General features: G+C 48.7%; 9 protein-coding genes across 9 annotated transcripts; 4 read left to right on the top strand and 5 right to left on the bottom strand.

The window, feature by feature from the left end:
- Positions 1–148: 148 nt before the first annotated feature.
- On the bottom strand, positions 149–2,893 carry PHATR_28245 (voltage activated chloride channel CLC7 type). The gene is made up of 4 exons (XM_002185689.1): positions 2,526–2,893; positions 1,055–2,451; positions 541–976; positions 149–446 (listed from the first exon to the last, which is right to left on the bottom strand). Exons 1-4 carry the CDS (start codon positions 2,847–2,849, stop codon positions 297–299), a joined length of 2,307 nt encoding a protein of 768 aa, XP_002185725.1. The 5' UTR covers positions 2,850–2,893; the 3' UTR covers positions 149–296.
- Positions 2,894–3,999: 1,106 nt separating this feature from the next.
- On the top strand, positions 4,000–4,799 carry PHATR_46819 (predicted protein). Its single transcript, XM_002185872.1, has 2 exons — positions 4,000–4,141; positions 4,189–4,799. The coding sequence occupies exons 1-2, from the start codon at positions 4,112–4,114 to the stop codon at positions 4,756–4,758; spliced, it is 600 nt and encodes a 199-aa protein (XP_002185908.1). The 5' UTR covers positions 4,000–4,111; the 3' UTR covers positions 4,759–4,799.
- Positions 4,800–4,804: 5 nt separating this feature from the next.
- On the bottom strand, positions 4,805–6,139 carry PHATR_46818 (predicted protein). The gene has a single exon (XM_002185688.1). The coding sequence runs from the start codon at positions 6,063–6,065 to the stop codon at positions 4,851–4,853; it is 1,215 nt and encodes a 404-aa protein (XP_002185724.1). The 5' UTR covers positions 6,066–6,139; the 3' UTR covers positions 4,805–4,850.
- A 482-nt stretch (positions 6,140–6,621) lies between these two features.
- PHATR_46817 (predicted protein) lies at positions 6,622–7,614 on the bottom strand (the record flags this gene model as incomplete). Its single annotated transcript, XM_002185687.1, has 1 exon — positions 6,622–7,614. Exon 1 carries the CDS (start codon positions 7,204–7,206, stop codon positions 6,622–6,624), a length of 585 nt encoding a protein of 194 aa, XP_002185723.1. The 5' UTR covers positions 7,207–7,614.
- Positions 7,615–7,956: 342 nt separating this feature from the next.
- On the top strand, positions 7,957–8,853 carry PHATR_46816 (predicted protein; the record flags this gene model as incomplete). Its single annotated transcript, XM_002185871.1, has 3 exons — positions 7,957–7,989; positions 8,093–8,299; positions 8,381–8,853. 3 exons carry the CDS (start codon positions 7,957–7,959, stop codon positions 8,744–8,746), a joined length of 606 nt encoding a protein of 201 aa, XP_002185907.1. The 3' UTR covers positions 8,747–8,853.
- Positions 8,854–9,249: 396 nt separating this feature from the next.
- On the top strand, positions 9,250–10,153 carry PHATR_51007 (predicted protein; the record flags this gene model as incomplete). Its single annotated transcript, XM_002185870.1, has 1 exon — positions 9,250–10,153. Exon 1 carries the CDS (start codon positions 9,263–9,265, stop codon positions 10,151–10,153), a length of 891 nt encoding a protein of 296 aa, XP_002185906.1. The 5' UTR covers positions 9,250–9,262.
- Positions 10,154–10,322: 169 nt separating this feature from the next.
- On the bottom strand, positions 10,323–10,685 carry PHATR_13534 (predicted protein; the record flags this gene model as incomplete). Its single annotated transcript, XM_002185686.1, has 1 exon — positions 10,323–10,685. A coding segment is annotated over one exon (363 nt), but the record flags the coding sequence as incomplete, so codon positions are not given.
- Positions 10,686–11,461: 776 nt separating this feature from the next.
- On the top strand, positions 11,462–12,885 carry PHATR_46813 (predicted protein; the record flags this gene model as incomplete). Its single annotated transcript, XM_002185869.1, has 1 exon — positions 11,462–12,885. The coding sequence occupies exon 1, from the start codon at positions 11,629–11,631 to the stop codon at positions 12,883–12,885; it is 1,257 nt and encodes a 418-aa protein (XP_002185905.1). The 5' UTR covers positions 11,462–11,628.
- Positions 12,886–12,977: 92 nt separating this feature from the next.
- Positions 12,978–14,590, bottom strand: PHATR_21116 (predicted protein). Its single transcript, XM_002185685.1, has one exon. It carries the CDS (start codon positions 14,385–14,387, stop codon positions 13,131–13,133), a length of 1,257 nt encoding a protein of 418 aa, XP_002185721.1. The 5' UTR covers positions 14,388–14,590; the 3' UTR covers positions 12,978–13,130.
- Between the last annotated feature and the right edge of the window lie 388 nt (positions 14,591–14,978).

Here is a 14,978-nt window from a genome sequence, read left to right as displayed (position 1 = left end):
CAATCTGGGTCACGAATGCCAAAAGCCAACCCTCTGACTTTCCCGTCTGGCGAACTCCGCAACTCGACGTGTCAAGGCCTCTACGGGCTCCACAAGAGAAAGCACCCACGGTCGAATTTACAGTTAGGCACCGTTACTCCCGGTCACGGACAGCAGTAATGTGAACAGGCTAATTTACTGTTAGTTACAAAAACGGAACAAAAACTAGGAAAACATTGGAAGGCTACCACCCCCTCTGCTTTCTCCAGAACTGAAACTCCAAATACACAACAACAAAAAACAGGACACTATTTTCCCTACTGTAACTTCTTTCCCTTGCCAATCATTTTCTCGGCGAGAGCATCCGGAGTCAGATCTGGCCGCGTGATCGTTCCGACGACTTGGTTGTGTCGGTTCACCACCGGCAGAAACCGCACTCCCAAACTCCGGAACACCTGGTATGTTCTCTGCAACAATAAACAAAAATCGCAATATCGTACACGGTTCGTTGTGAGAGCAAGAGGGCCGCGCGAGGTTGCCCCGCTTCCGTGAGGTACGTACCGAAATGGACGCGGTTTCAGGAACCGTAATGGCGGCCACGTTGGCGTACGGTCGAAGATCCACCAGGCACTCACGGTCTTCCCGGCTCACTCGGATTTCCGAAATGGACGGGTACTTGGGATACGCCTTTTCCAAGACCTCCCACTGTACCAAAGGCAGGAATTTTTCGTCGTCGCATTCCAACTTGAGGTAGTTCTGGATCATGCCTTTGCCAGTTTCGCTAGACTCGCTCTTGGGGAACCCAAACGCTCGGTATTTCAGAAGCACGCACAGAGCATTCCGGCCAATCGTACCGAACAAAACACCATTGTCTTCCGTATCGATTACCGGGAAATTGGTATGCTGGGAGCTTTTCAAAATATCATAGATAACGCCCACCTTTTCCACAGGGCGCACAAAAATGACTTTGGGGCTCATAACATGACCTGCAATCAAACTAGGATATAACAAGCATGTAAGGTTACGTTTGGTACGAAAATCCAGAAGTAAATGTAAAGAAGGACGCAAAACGTACTTGTGATGCCTGGTGATCGAGCGAAGCTCAGCTTCCAGAAAATTGACACCTTTTTTGAGGTGAATGTGAATATGATACAAATCTTCGTTGAAGACTCCACCGACAATGCGTGCCGTCATGAGAGTCAACATTAGAGGCAGCACAAATTGTTCATTTCCTGTGCACTCCAAAAGAATTACAGTCAAGCTAATGGTCATGCGTGCCATACCGCCTAGCACTGCTGCCGCTCCAATCAATGCATATGTGTTGCTAAAGGCCAGATTTGGGGACAGCCGGAGTGCCAAGTTTCCAAAGAGACGCCCAAAAGCAGCCCCCGATAGGAGACTAGGGACAAAGAGTCCCGACGGAACCGCAATTCCGTATACAAGAACGGCGAGCGAAATGTAGGACAAGAAAAAGAGCAGCAACGCACCGAAACTAAAGGCATGTTTGCGCATGTGAAATAGTAGGCGAATAGCGTCTCCTGGATCAGTAAACATCAGAGAAGCCACTTCGTTGTATTCTTTTCCGGCGACGCAGCGAAAGGGTACCAGGCTTTCAACAAGTTCCTGTTCGCTTTCAGAAAAGTTTGGATCGTGGGGTAGAGCCTTGCATTGACCCCATAAAAGCGGGAGCAGAAATGAGATGGTGGAGACAAGCATGGAAACCAACAAGACTTCCACGAAACGTCGTTTCTTGGAGTGGTTGATATTTTTAATTCGCCAATGTGTGATTTTCTCGTTGGTGTTGTTGAAAATGGCGCCAATCAGACCTCCCAACACCCCAATCAACACAAAAATGGCCAACTCGTAGACGGCAAAGCTGGACTCCCGCCCTTCGTACAGGAAATTTCCGAACGAAAATAGCCGGTTGAAGCCTAGTTTTCCAAAGGTTGTTCCGATGGTATTCAAAACCAGCAGCGTTGTGAATGCGATCATACTGCAAAAAAAGGTTCGCCAGGTGAGCGAGGGTGCCCAGTAGCTCGCGCCTTCTTCGAGTGCAAAGAGGATGCCCCCAATGGGCGCTGAAAACGCCGTGCACACTCCAGCGGCAGCTCCGCAGGCCACAAGATCGCGTTTTTGTACATCGTTCCGGGTCCGACCGGCTGCAACGGTCGTGGCCACGACAGCTCCGGAGTGTACCATCGGACCTTCCTTACCCACCGGGAGACCGGCTGAGACGGAGCAAATCACCCCGAGTACCTTGCAGATCAGCGTCTTGGGGTCTACCACCCGCGGCAAGTCGACGCCATTTAGGTAGCACTTTACTTCCGGGATTCCGGAACCTGCTGATACTGGCTCAATCCAAACGAAGATACTGGCTACGGCGGCAAAGGCTGTTTGAATAAATAAGAAACGAAAAAAAGCGTGTGCAACATGACCGTGTTCGAGCAAGTCGTAAACTTGACCATATTTCGACTATAAAATAACAGAAATAAGAATGAGCTCGTTTTTTCCATAACTTGTCTTCGTAAGCCAGTCATCGACGTTACCTTAATAAAGTAGGACGAGCTTAAATTGGTAAGGTAGGCCACGGTCGCCTGCGTAATTCCAATTGCCGAAATCAGAAAGTACCGTTGGGTCGTCTCGTGTTTGCCCTTGTTCCAGAACTTTCCCCGGTGCAGAAACTGCTGGGTAGCTTCGTGCGCGCGCCAGGCATCGGACTCATCAGCAACGTAGGTCAAAGAGTCAATGCTGGGCTCATGATAGTGATGATCAGAACCGCCTTCGTGACCACTGCTGCTGCCCAGAGCATCTGCGCTCACGGAAAAATGATAACTATGCTGCCGTTTGGGAAGCGGAGGTCGACCACTCATCGTGATTGTCGATTTGAAAGTTTGTAGCGGTCTTGAAATCTCTTGCTTCGAACGCTGTACAATTTGTCCTGACGTGAAGGCACGGATGTTTTGAATCGATTTCAGATAAAAGATTGACAGTGAATGTCTGTTCCGAGAGACACCTTGTCGATAAAAGCCGCCACCCCGAAATTCCTGAGCGTTCTTACCAGCAAGATCTCTCAAGATCCAGGAGGGCTTAATTGGGGATAGCCCGCGTGACGTCATCTTCATTTCTTCCGAAAAGTGTTACGGAACCAATTCCACAAACTTCCCTGTGTCGGCAGGGATAACACGAAAGGAATCTTTACAAAGAAGCACTCGCAAACGCGGGGTGAAGGCACTGCGACATTCACCATACATTATATAGGTTGTGTTTCAGCTTCATTGCAACAATGGGCCTATCTCTGACAAAGTGAGAAAATCGTGCGTGGTGCTCTTATGCAGCCTAAGGGGGTCATGTTTGTTTAAGAAAGGCAATTTCCTCACATTTTCCGTTTTGTTCTACCAATCTGGTACGCGTTTTGCCTCACTTCCCATTGACGGGTTCTTGAGGTTGTTCAAAATTCAATTCTTCGTGGTATGTGTTCAAGGCACGCAGTCCGTAAGTATGTAGTATCATAAGCTTCAGAGCATTTACAAACATTTGCTGTTGCAGAACATACAATGACTGCTTTATTTGATTCATTCATCATGTCAATCACATTGGACAAAAGAAGTCTCGTCGTTCTGGAAAATAAGATCATCATTTCAAGATGACAATAGCTAATGTAAAGGGTATTTTGTAATGTAAATGTGAACCTGACCCCTCCAAGAGGATTGCGAGTCCCACTTTCCCTTTTCTCAAAAAGACAGGTGATAGTGTTTGCCAAAATTCACTCTCCTTCAATGGAATTCACAGTCAGAGAGACAGTGCGCGAGGATGGAAATGGATTTGACCAACTACCAGGAACTTCCTGTGACATCTTTTTCGCTTTTACTTAAGCAGTCTCAGCTCAACAGAATCAAGAGGGTGCGTCAAACTTGCGAACGATCAGGTGAAACTTCTTGTACTCGTTGGGAATTATTGACAGTGACTATAAATTCCGCGAGTGAGCACAGCACAGAGCAAATCGTCCAATTATTTGATGAGGCAAGCTTTCAGCTTGGCGGTTACAGAATCAAAGCGCGAATAGAACAGACTCTAGCTTTTGACTTGTTGCCCACATACGCATCTGGTTTCTGAAAATTTGTGTCAGGGAAGGATGGATGTCGCCATGGACGAAGAAACAAAAGTACGTTTACTTTTGCGAAAAGCAAGGTGTAACATCTGAAGCCACAGTCAAACTTGCTCATGTTGTTGTCTTCGCTTTGCTGCAAGCTTATTCCAGAGAAGTACGACTATGGCTCGCCAAGCCTCGCAGGGAATACTGAAGACATGACAGATTCGGACGAGGCCGATCCACATAGAATTCACCGCGAAGGCTCGCTGTACAATGTAAATCCTTCAAACATGTGGATGTCAGCAAGGCAATTGCGCTCCAAGCCTTCCATGATTTTACTGGATGATTATGAAAAGGTTCCCACCGAACTTAGCGATAACATGAAGTTTGTCACGGACCCGACACTCGATACCGGTGAACCTGGATTGTTGTACTATTCCGAAGATGCCTTTTACGACCAGAACCATTCTCCGGAATATGCTTTGACTCTAAACGAAGACATCTATCAGCGGCTATTCAACGAAATTTTTACTGCTAAGCAAGTGCCCTGTGGGCTGTATTTCTGCTGTCACGGTGGTGACGGTGCGCACACGGGAGTCTCGCACGACGACTACGTTGACATTCGAGTTGCTTGGAGCATCATGAGTGTTGTACTCGTTGCAATGGCGTGCATTGAAATAATGGCCTAAAACCGATTTGTTTCTAATGTAAGTGTATTTTTCATTTGTGCCATCCTTCTACTTCATGGGAAATTAAATTTTTAACGTATCAAGCACAACTGTCATTGATTTATCGACAACCCACACACACAGAGAAATTCAGATGGCTTTTGAATCCGTATGGATTGGTGCCCTGTCCTCGTACATTTTTCACAGTTTGTACGCTCCATACCTCTATCTTCTACCCAACAATTGGGAACCGGTAGTGGTGGACAGCAACGCCGAAGGCCGTCCTCTTGCTTTGCTTTCATAACGCTTTCCAGTGCGGAGTGCCGTTCTGAAGTCAGTAACGACGGATGCCAAAACCTAAGCAAAAGTACCGCTCGAATTTGGTTGCTGTCATTCCGTACCTCATGCTCAAATGAATCGTCAAACACCAATACTTTTCCTTCCTCCCAATCACGCCAATCATCAGCGATGCGAATTTGACAGCGGTCGTTCCGAGAAGGGATTACGAGACCCAAATGGGCTGTCAGTCTCAAATTGTGCCCCGCGCAGTGGGGTTGGATTCGGGCCTTCGGACCCAATACGCTGAAAATTATCTCGCCCCCACCAGCATTTGCCAGGTCGATGGCGTCAGGGGCGTATTGTTGGAGGAGGCGAGTCGTAAACGGGGCAAGGTGTGGCTGTCCGCCAGAACCAAACAAAACTATTTCGCGCCAATCCCCAACCAGGACAGACCCGTCATGTTGACCAGCGCCATCTCGATGTGAACCAGAACCAACAGCCGGCCAATGCGTTGGACACTCGGCCAAGCTCTTTCCATGCTTATACAAGTCCTTAAAGTCATTCAAGATTTGATTGGAATTAGTCTCCAATGACCGACACCAACTCGGTTGCTCAACCTCTTCGTAAATGTGTTTTTGTTTTGGTGCTATTGGACGATAAAGGAATCCTGGTCTTTGGTAGGGGTTTACCCACATATTTGAGCCTTTTTTTATGGCTTTCTTTACTATCCGAAGCGCTTCCTTCCACGGTTCGTGCTCGGTATCGTCTTCCTCGTACGATGCAATATACTCCCCTGTAGCTAGGAAAGCGGTAGGGCGATCCCATCGATTTTCCAGGGCCCTCAAGCAGCACTCTCTTGCCTTAACGAAATTTCTCGCGTCCAAGTAGCACCCCGCCAAGAAAACGAGAAGGTTGGAAATTTTGTCATCGCAGACATTTTCTCTGGATGCATCTTCCCAACAAGTCATAGCTTTCTCGTAGGCCTGTGCGTTATACCATAACCCAATACCTTGCCACCATTTATCAAGAAATTGAGTCTCGGTCGACATGTCGACAGCTTGCGAGAAATGCTGACAACTCTTGTCGTAGATGGTCCACTTTCAACTTGCAAGACTACATGGAGCAGAGGCTCCCTTTATCATAGCGCAGTGATGGCGATGATCCCGGTGTCCGATGTTATTACGATGAACAATGATTCACGGACAACGGTCCTCACATGTCACTGTCAGCCAACGTTCCTCATCTCTCATATCCGGGTACCGTCACGTGTTTAATAGACACGAAGTGATATACCCAACGGTCTGCTGCCTATAAAGTGTCGTATACTTTGGCTTCCACATATATCTTCCCTGCACTTCATTCAAAGATTCAAGATGGTATAGACAATCCACGGCACCGACAAAAGCAAATTCCATGCAGCTCAATTGCAGACAACTTGGGTTCCAATGCATAGTCATTGAGTATTTCTGATTCGGCGTAGGGTACTTTTCGTCCATTGCAAATTCAAGTTGGATTGAAAGCATCGAGTTACTCCCGGTACATATTTGGGGCAGCCACTATGGACGACATACGTGCTTTAATACTTTATGTCATGAAGTACTCTTTTTAAATGGGTTGTGGGGCGTTCTTGGAGTCTCCAATTGGGCCGTGCCTCAAATCCAGCTGGACAATCATTTGATCACAAGGTTCACCATTAAGAGAGCCTGAATAGTGTTGCGCATTCTTCGTGTTCTCTTTTGCGGCCGGGTGATTTTCGGTATTGTCCTGGAAAAGCACGTCGCCCGGCAAAAGGTTGACCGTATTGCCGTCGTTTGTTTTCACGTACCATCCACCAGCGAGACAAATAACAAACTGTGGGGCAGGGCAGTGATGCCAGGGATTCTCTCCCATGAGTTGTGTGAAGACAACGTCAGTCGGTACGCCGAAGGCGTTGTCCAATTGCGTTACGAGCTGTGGCGTTTTTGCGTATCCTTTTTCCTCGACATTTTGGAATGTTCTCGTAACCATAGATGTCCCACCATCACTGTCGACAACAAGCTGAAAGTACTTTTTCAGCTGCCGGTCATCTCCAGAAGCCTTCGTCGAAAGTGCCATTGAGGTAAATGAGGTTCCAGTCGTTTGCAGAAATGCGCGACGGCCTACTAGAAGGAATGAGTAAACAACGGTTGAAGCCAAAATATTGCAGATCATTTTCTTCCCGAATAATCGCGATTGAGGTTGGAAGAAGGGGAATCATTCAGAATACTGCAATATAAATAGAGGATGGGGGCCACTCAGGCTCTTGTCGAAGTCGACATTTTTCTTTTGTTTTCGTTCGAAATCCCGTTTTCATATTATATTGGCTGCTTTCGTCAGGAAGATCAATAAGCACGGTCGGCGACTTGTATATCGATTCGGAAATATGAGTGAGCCTGATCCTAATAGTGTCTACAAGATTGAGCCCGTGAACGTCCTGTTTGTTTTACGTGTGGTAATCACATTGAGAAGCCGTGGACATCTACCTTTCGGCAAATCTCGCTTTTAAAACTGGTCAAAACTAGAGAGGTAGCGCAAAACAAAATATGCTCTGGACGATCGACATCCCAAGCAGTAGCTTCGAGAGCCTTCTCTTCGTCTGTGACTTTATCTGATGCGCTTGCTGATTGTGAGAAATCTCCCGGATATGGCATAAGCTACGAGAGAAAAGACTTCAGCAGTTCGACTCACTATGAAGTCGACGACTGACTGTGAGCAGCCCAGGAAGCACAAGCAGCGAAATGAAGTAGTCCTTTTATATTCCTGCTTACAGTTAGGCCATGGCACGATCGTTCAAACGACAGCAAAGTGAACAGACTGGAAACTGAAGAGAAACGTCTCCACCAAACCACCTACGCAAAACATATCATTGCGAGTGAAGCATTAGTGCCAGCTCTACAATCGCCTTTGGTTTTTTTACGCATTATGGTTGCGAAAGGAAGCTTGGGGAAATACCAGGTGAGCAGCGTCGAAGCTAGTTTGCATTTGTGCGTCACTATGCAAATCCCTCACCAAACCACTTTCCATCCCTCCTTAACATTTGAATAAAACTCTCCGGCAGCCGGGTAAGCCATCGCCTGCCGTATACTGGACAGTGTTGATTTCACTTATTTCCTTTTCCATTGGTGGTGGATATCTCGCGGGAACGCGGCCGAATGGGGAATGGCGATTGTTCTCCTGGCACCCGATGCTAATGACGTCGGGTATGGTCGGCCTGGCTGGGATCGGAGCCCTTACGAAAAAATTGGGCGGCTACACGAATACCAAGGTAAGCATTTTCGTCCTACATTTTCTGCCGATCTCATTCATTTCAGTTTGCTAACGGTGCTGCGTCGCTTATCTTGAGCAGCTTCATGCATTGTTGGGATGGTCTTCCATTTTCACTTCGTTTGCCGGTATCTACGTCATATACCGGAACAAGGAGATGAACGGATACGGACACCTGAAAACTGCTCATTCGCAGGCAGGGGCTGCTGTCGTGGTGACGACGGTCGGTTTGGGACTTGCTGGAAGTATTTTTTTGCACCCTGATTTCGGCGTGGACAAGACGAATAAGACTATTCGGTTGGCCCACAAGATGGCCTCGCGAATCACACTAATGATAGCCTGGTTCACGGCATTTTATGGATTGATGGAAATGATTCCCAATGAGCCAAAAATTCTTGCCATGTACGGATTTCCGCTTCTTATGCTGGTACCTCTTGTGCTGATTTGAAGCACTCTATTTTGTTTGGCCACCGCAGTTTTTTTTCTGTGTTCTCGCTTTTAACGAAAACAAAGATATTGTGAGCACACTACTATAAACCCAACGACCAGAACACCACAATTGACCTACAAAATTATAGCAGGACAGTAACCAACCAACTACAAATTTATCTTTCCTAGTCGGCAAGGGAAAAGCCGCAGTATCGTCTTTCCTTTTCCGCCTGAATGAATTCGCATTTGGCTATGAAAAAGAGTGCTGAAATGTAAATTTACTGCAGTTAGTGGAAACATCGCTTTCTCATTGTCACTCACTGTCAGTACCTGCCTATGCATAAAAGTAACATAAAAAGTTGGATTCGAAAAAAATTCTGCCAACGGACACATGCAAGACCCGCCACAGTCATCCAACGAATTTTTTCCAGTTTTCCTACTTTGTCAATTCTGATAGCCCTTTGTTTCCCGCTACAGTGGCGAAAATTGATCGCCTGCCCAATTCGTGAATTGCTTTCATCACAGAAACAGCACAATGCCTGCTTCGAGTGATGCTGCTTCTCGACGGCGGCAAACGCGATTACGACGAGAATATCTGTATCGTAAAAGTTTAGAAGGGCGCGAAAAGGTCGTGTATGAGCAAAAGCGCGTCGTCCGTGAGGCATTGGCTGCTGGCAAACCCTTACCTCTGGAAGTTCGGGCGTCGTATGACAAACTCAAGCGCGAAGTTGACTCTGAGGACATAAAGACAGCCGAAGTCCACACGCATGTGGATGACGAATATGGTGATGCTGGCCTAATTGAGCCCCGCATTTGTGTCACTACAAGTCGCAGTCCTTCATCTCGATTGAAGCAGTTTGCAAAGGAAATCAAGCTTCTTTTTCCAAATTCTACTAGAATTAATCGCGGTAACAACCGTGTTGACGAATTGATGGAAAGCTGTCGCCAGTCTGAGTTCAGCGATGTCGTCATTGTCCAGGAGACTCGTGGTGAGCCGGATGGCCTGGTGATTTGTCACTTGCCTTTAGGCCCCACTGCATTTTTCAGTCTAAGTAACGCTGTAATGCGGCATGACCTTAATCCTCCGGCAGCTCCCATGTCAGAAGCTTACCCACACATTCTTCTGAATGGCTTTAATAGTGAGCTGGGTAAACGAGCTGGCAATATACTGAAGTGTCTGTTTCCGGTACCCAGAGCAGATTCCAAACGCGTCGTTACATTTTCGAATGAAAATGATTTTATTTCCTTCCGTCATCACATGTACAGCAAAATATCACACGATAACGTGGCTTTGCATGAGGTTGGTCCACGTTTCGAGATGCGTCTTTACCAGATCCGGCTAGGAACGCTGGAACAGAAGGAAGCCGACAACGAGTACACACTTCGATCATTTCAAAATACTTCAGCAAAGCGACAGGTGCTGTAGTTTAAAGGAATTAACAATTTGATAGCCCATAGAAGCCATGTATTCTATCAAAGCTTATTGTTGCCATGAGTTTTTGTCTCTCTACCTGTCGAATTCATCAAACATTCACTGTCATCAACACATCATGAGTGGAAGAAAGCATAAATCAATATTTGCGTAGCGTGTGGCACTATTTACGAGCACCACGTCGACCTCGACGGCGCTGGAGGGATTTAGCTGTTTGCTCTTGTTGCATGCGCTTGTATTTGTTCTTGGCGTAATCAGCACTCGCCGGATCCGCCATAATCTCATCGACCAAATTTCCTCTACGCTGCTTTTTGGTCAATCGCGACGAGAAAAATTCTGTCGGGCCTTCGATAACTGTTCCTACTTGCACAAATTTGCCCGTCGGGTCGGACGACTTGTAGAAACGCTTGGGGTCCAGGTAATTTCGACTCCGAATGAGAGCGATATCCTTTTTCAAATCTTCCGTCATGGCAGCAGGCTTCATGTTAAACCAATTGCTACCAGCATCGTTCGTAATGACTCGCTTTGTACCGGTTTTAAAAGATGAATACGCAGCGGCATAGGAACGTGGTAAACCACCGTGTGAGGTTTTTTGCAGCAGGGTGGCGGTCTGCTTTCGACTCGCCTTCGTACCAATCGTGAAGGAAGCCGTGGACGGATCCGTCTTCATGGCTATCTTACGCAACGCTTCCAGACCGCCGTGTACACGATGCTTCTCCAAACTCGGAGCGGTGAGCTCAAGCGGTGCCGTATACCCGGGTAGGAGCTTGGACAGTTCATTCTCGCTTGTCGTAGTCGTTAAATCTCGTTTCGTGTCGATCCGCTTTGTGCGCAGAATCTCTTTTTCAATCACCTCAGAGTTCTTACTTTCTGTTTCTTTGGGAACGTTGACGGTATGCCTTTCCTCAGAGGATTTCGAATCCGCGAGCTCGACTCGGTCGTCGTTTTCGGCGATGGTGGCATCGGGCGCCTGGGGTTCTGTCGAAGCTTCCGAGACATCTGATCTTGATCGTCGTCTACTTGTTCGCGTCTCTACCATAATGTCTAACGAGCAAACTTGTACTGATGTACAATGTCGATCAAATGATCCTTGACGTTGATCCAGCGTGAACTCTAACGTCCCCTTGGAGATTGACGATATTGGTTGGTTCCCTCTGTGCAAAGTACCCCTTCCGATTCATCGTCTGTCCGACAATACGGACCATGAGAGATTTACATTTATGTATTCGCGTCATCCTCATTTTTGATTCCGTCTCGCGGATTGACATCGATAATCTCTACATATTTCCGGACCGCGTCATGAGAAGAATTCCGCCAAACCGTTCCTTGGCGGACACCATACCCGTACAAGAAACAAACAAGGATCAACTTACTTCTTTCCCAGGAACTATACTAGCTGTAGAGGCTCTGGTGTAGACTTTCACGTTCACAGTCTGTGAGAGATTGCAGCCGGATGATATTGAATAGAAATGGATGCTGAAAAAGTTGTCGCGCATCCTTTCTGTCAGAAGACAAGTGACAGTGCAGTCCAACTCGACGTTTTGCCTAGAGATGCGTTGGATGTTATTTTGAGTTTTCTGGAACTCGACAGCTACGTGATACTTCGTCCCCTAAGCAAGCAACTTCGCGAAAGTGTACGCAATGCCTCGCATCTCCGTTTTCCGGAAAGCGATGTGTTGAACGGTGGCTTTCGCAAACGCTTTGTTAACTTTTCCAGCTATCGACCCAGCTCGACGAGCCTTACCAAGCTTTTGCACAGTTTTGCCAGCCTAACAGAGTTACACCTGAACACCGTTCACGTTTTGGGAGACGACTTGGTTGCGGTACTCAACGCCGCGCCGGCAGCTCTTACGATAGAAACCATGTCTATTGCCGACCCCAATCTTACTTACTGGTGTACAGATCCGTTGGCTTTTCCTCGACTACGTAACTTGCGCTTTGCCCGCGGGTCAATACGGTCCAGCCTTTCACTGTTGTTGCGCGAGACGAGAAACCTCAAATGCCTCATCTTCGAACACTGCTGTCCTATTCGAGACGATCAAGTACGGGCGGTAGCGAGTCTATTGGGAGATTCTTTGGTGGACCTCAAGCTCCTACAATGTTTACGGCTTCAATCCCCAGTACTTCGTTTCTCCAAGCTCACGCGATTGAGCTTAATGGGCTGCTATCACTTGGAGAAGCTTCCCGAATTTGCTTGTCCTGCTCTACGTTATCTAAACCTAAGCTTTATCTTTCGTCTTACTTCGGCGCAAGTTCAAACCGTATTGGCGAGCCTACCGTGTCTGCGGGAGCTTATCATGACCAAATGTCCAAGCCTATCCAACTTGAGCGTCGTATCCTCCTCCTTGGAGATTTTGGACGTGCAGTTCTGCAACAACCTGCACGCCCTCCGTTTAAGATGTCCCCGGTTGCGGCAACTGGATACGCACGGCTGCGACGGAATTCAAACGTTGATTGTCGCGACCAAGGCGTTGGAGAATCTGAGTGTCGCGGGGTTGCCCGTACGGCGCTTGGAAATCTACGCCCCGTTTTTGCAAACTCTGAATGTGTCTGGTTGTCGCCGTCTCGATCACTGTGTAATTCGCTGCTCCCGACTCGAAACGGTGCACTATCACGGCAGTCGTCTCGTGGCCTTGCGATTCTGCAAAGAAGTCCGTAAGGTGATTCTGACCCGTTGGTCCAGGTCTCCGGTGGTACCGCTTCGGTTGCCGCCAACGCTCCCGTAGCCTGTGGTGACTACGATCGCTGGTGTCAGTCCACCGAGATTCGTGCAATCACCGCGCATCTGTCGACACTATGTCGTTGTTGTATTGTTCGTAATAATTTGTATTTACGAAATGTTATTTCATCTAAAGGCAAACTGCAGTCTCTGGGTGGACACGTAGTCTACGCGCACCGTGAATCACAGGGGTGTGTTTGTGTGTAGAAAGGACTCGTGAGTGAGGGTTGCGTGCGTGCGTGCGTGAGGAATCTATTTCCCGTCCTTGGCGCGGAGGGCGGCGTAGGTCTTGAGGCGGACGGCGTTGATGCGGATGAATCCGTTGGCGTCGGCCGGGTTGTAGTCAAAGGCGTCTCCGCCGCCTTCAATGTCCATGGAGGCCAGGTCGGCGTTGTAGAGGGCCTTGGGGCTTTGTCGTCCCCGGATGGTGACGTTTCCCTTGTAGAGTTCGAGTTCGACGACCCCCACGACGTCGCGCTGGGTGAAATCGAGACTGTACCGGACGAGGTCCATTTCCGGGGCGAACCAGAAGCCGTTGTAGCAGAGACGCGCGAATTCGGCGGACAAGTGTTCGGCGATGCGTTTGACTTCGCGGTCCATGGTGATACCTTCGAGGTCCATGTGGGCGGCGCGGAGGAGCGTACCACCGGGTGTCTCGTAGACTCCCCGCGACTTGATTCCGACGAAGCGGTTTTCCACGATATCGATGCGGCCGATTCCGTGTTTGCCGGCAATGGTGTTACAGTACAAGAACAACTCAAGGGAGTCGGTGATCTCGGTACCGTCCGTGACGTTGGTCAATTTGACGGGGAGTCCTTGATCGAATTCGATACGGATCGTTTCGGGCAGGTCCGGGGCGGCCTGGGGAGAGACGGTCATTTTGAACATGGATTCGTCGGGCGGGCACATGGCGTCTTCGAGCATTCCGGACTCGTAGGAAGTGTGGAATAGATTCTCGTCGATGGAGTAATTGGCCTTTGGTTTGGCGTCAACGGGAATTTGGTGTTGGTTGCAGTAGGCTAGTAGATCCTTGCGTCCCTTGAAGGATTCGATGAATTCGGCGTCGCGCCAGGGAGCGACGCACTGAATGGTGGGTGAGAGTGCCTGGCAGCACATTTCGAAGCGCACCTGGTCGTTTCCCTTGCCGGTGGCCCCGTGCGCAATAAAAGTCGCCCCTTCTTCGTGCGCGATGCGGATCATTTCCTTGGCGATGCAGGGACGGGCAATGGAGGTGCCGAGCAAGTACCGACCTTCGTAAATGGCGTTGCACTTGATGGCTTCGAGGACGTAGTCGTCGACGAATTCCTTGCGGAGGTCGGATATGACACACTTGGTGGCTCCGCAGGATTCAGCCTTGGCCTTGACGGCGGAAAAGTCTTCCTCGTGCTGTCCGACGTTGGCACAAAAGGCAATCACGTCGAATCCCTTTTCCGAAAGCCACTTGAGAATGACGGATGTGTCGAGTCCGCCGGAATAGGCGAGGAGCAATTTGGGCTTGGCGTCGGTCATGGTGTGTATGTGTTCGATGGGTTTGAGTGTGTAGTGTGTTGGTTTGAATTACTTTGGTTGGAATCAATGGGTGGAATCAATTGGTTGGTTGTCGAATGGATCGGAGGAGGTAGCCGTGAGATTTTGTGTTGTGTGGAAGCGAACGCCGGTTCCCGTGGTGGACAACGATGCCGATCCCTTCCCCAACCCAACGTGTGTGTGTGAGAACGTCTCACGGTGTGTGTTGGGGGGGGAGGAGGTATCCCGGGGAGTTCGTGTGTTTGCGATAACTTTGGAAATAGAAGATTCCTATATAATTACTCGACTATTGTATTGGATGGAATCCGAGACTCGAAAGGTATTCGTTCGGACTCATTCACGTGTGCACTTTCACGATGGGCACTCCCGAAAGTGCGCACGCATCCTACGCGAGAGAAAGTGCACCACTCGACTCGAGGCGCCTGCCGGCAGGCACGACGAGTGGGAGTAGAGTCGCACGTGTCGTCGGGAGTTGTAAAAAGATTGGGAAGTAGGTAGTACGGGTGGGATGCCCTTGGACCGTTCGGGCGTTTGGGGGGCAGCGCGCGGTCCGACGGGCAGCGCCAATCGGGC

The sequence above is a fragment of the Phaeodactylum tricornutum genome, chromosome 11, assembly GCF_000150955.2.
Source record: "Phaeodactylum tricornutum CCAP 1055/1 chromosome 11, complete sequence".
Lineage (NCBI taxonomy): Eukaryota > Bacillariophyta > Bacillariophyceae > Surirellales > Neidiaceae > Phaeodactylum > Phaeodactylum tricornutum.
This window is presented reverse-complemented; position numbering and strand designations above follow the sequence as displayed.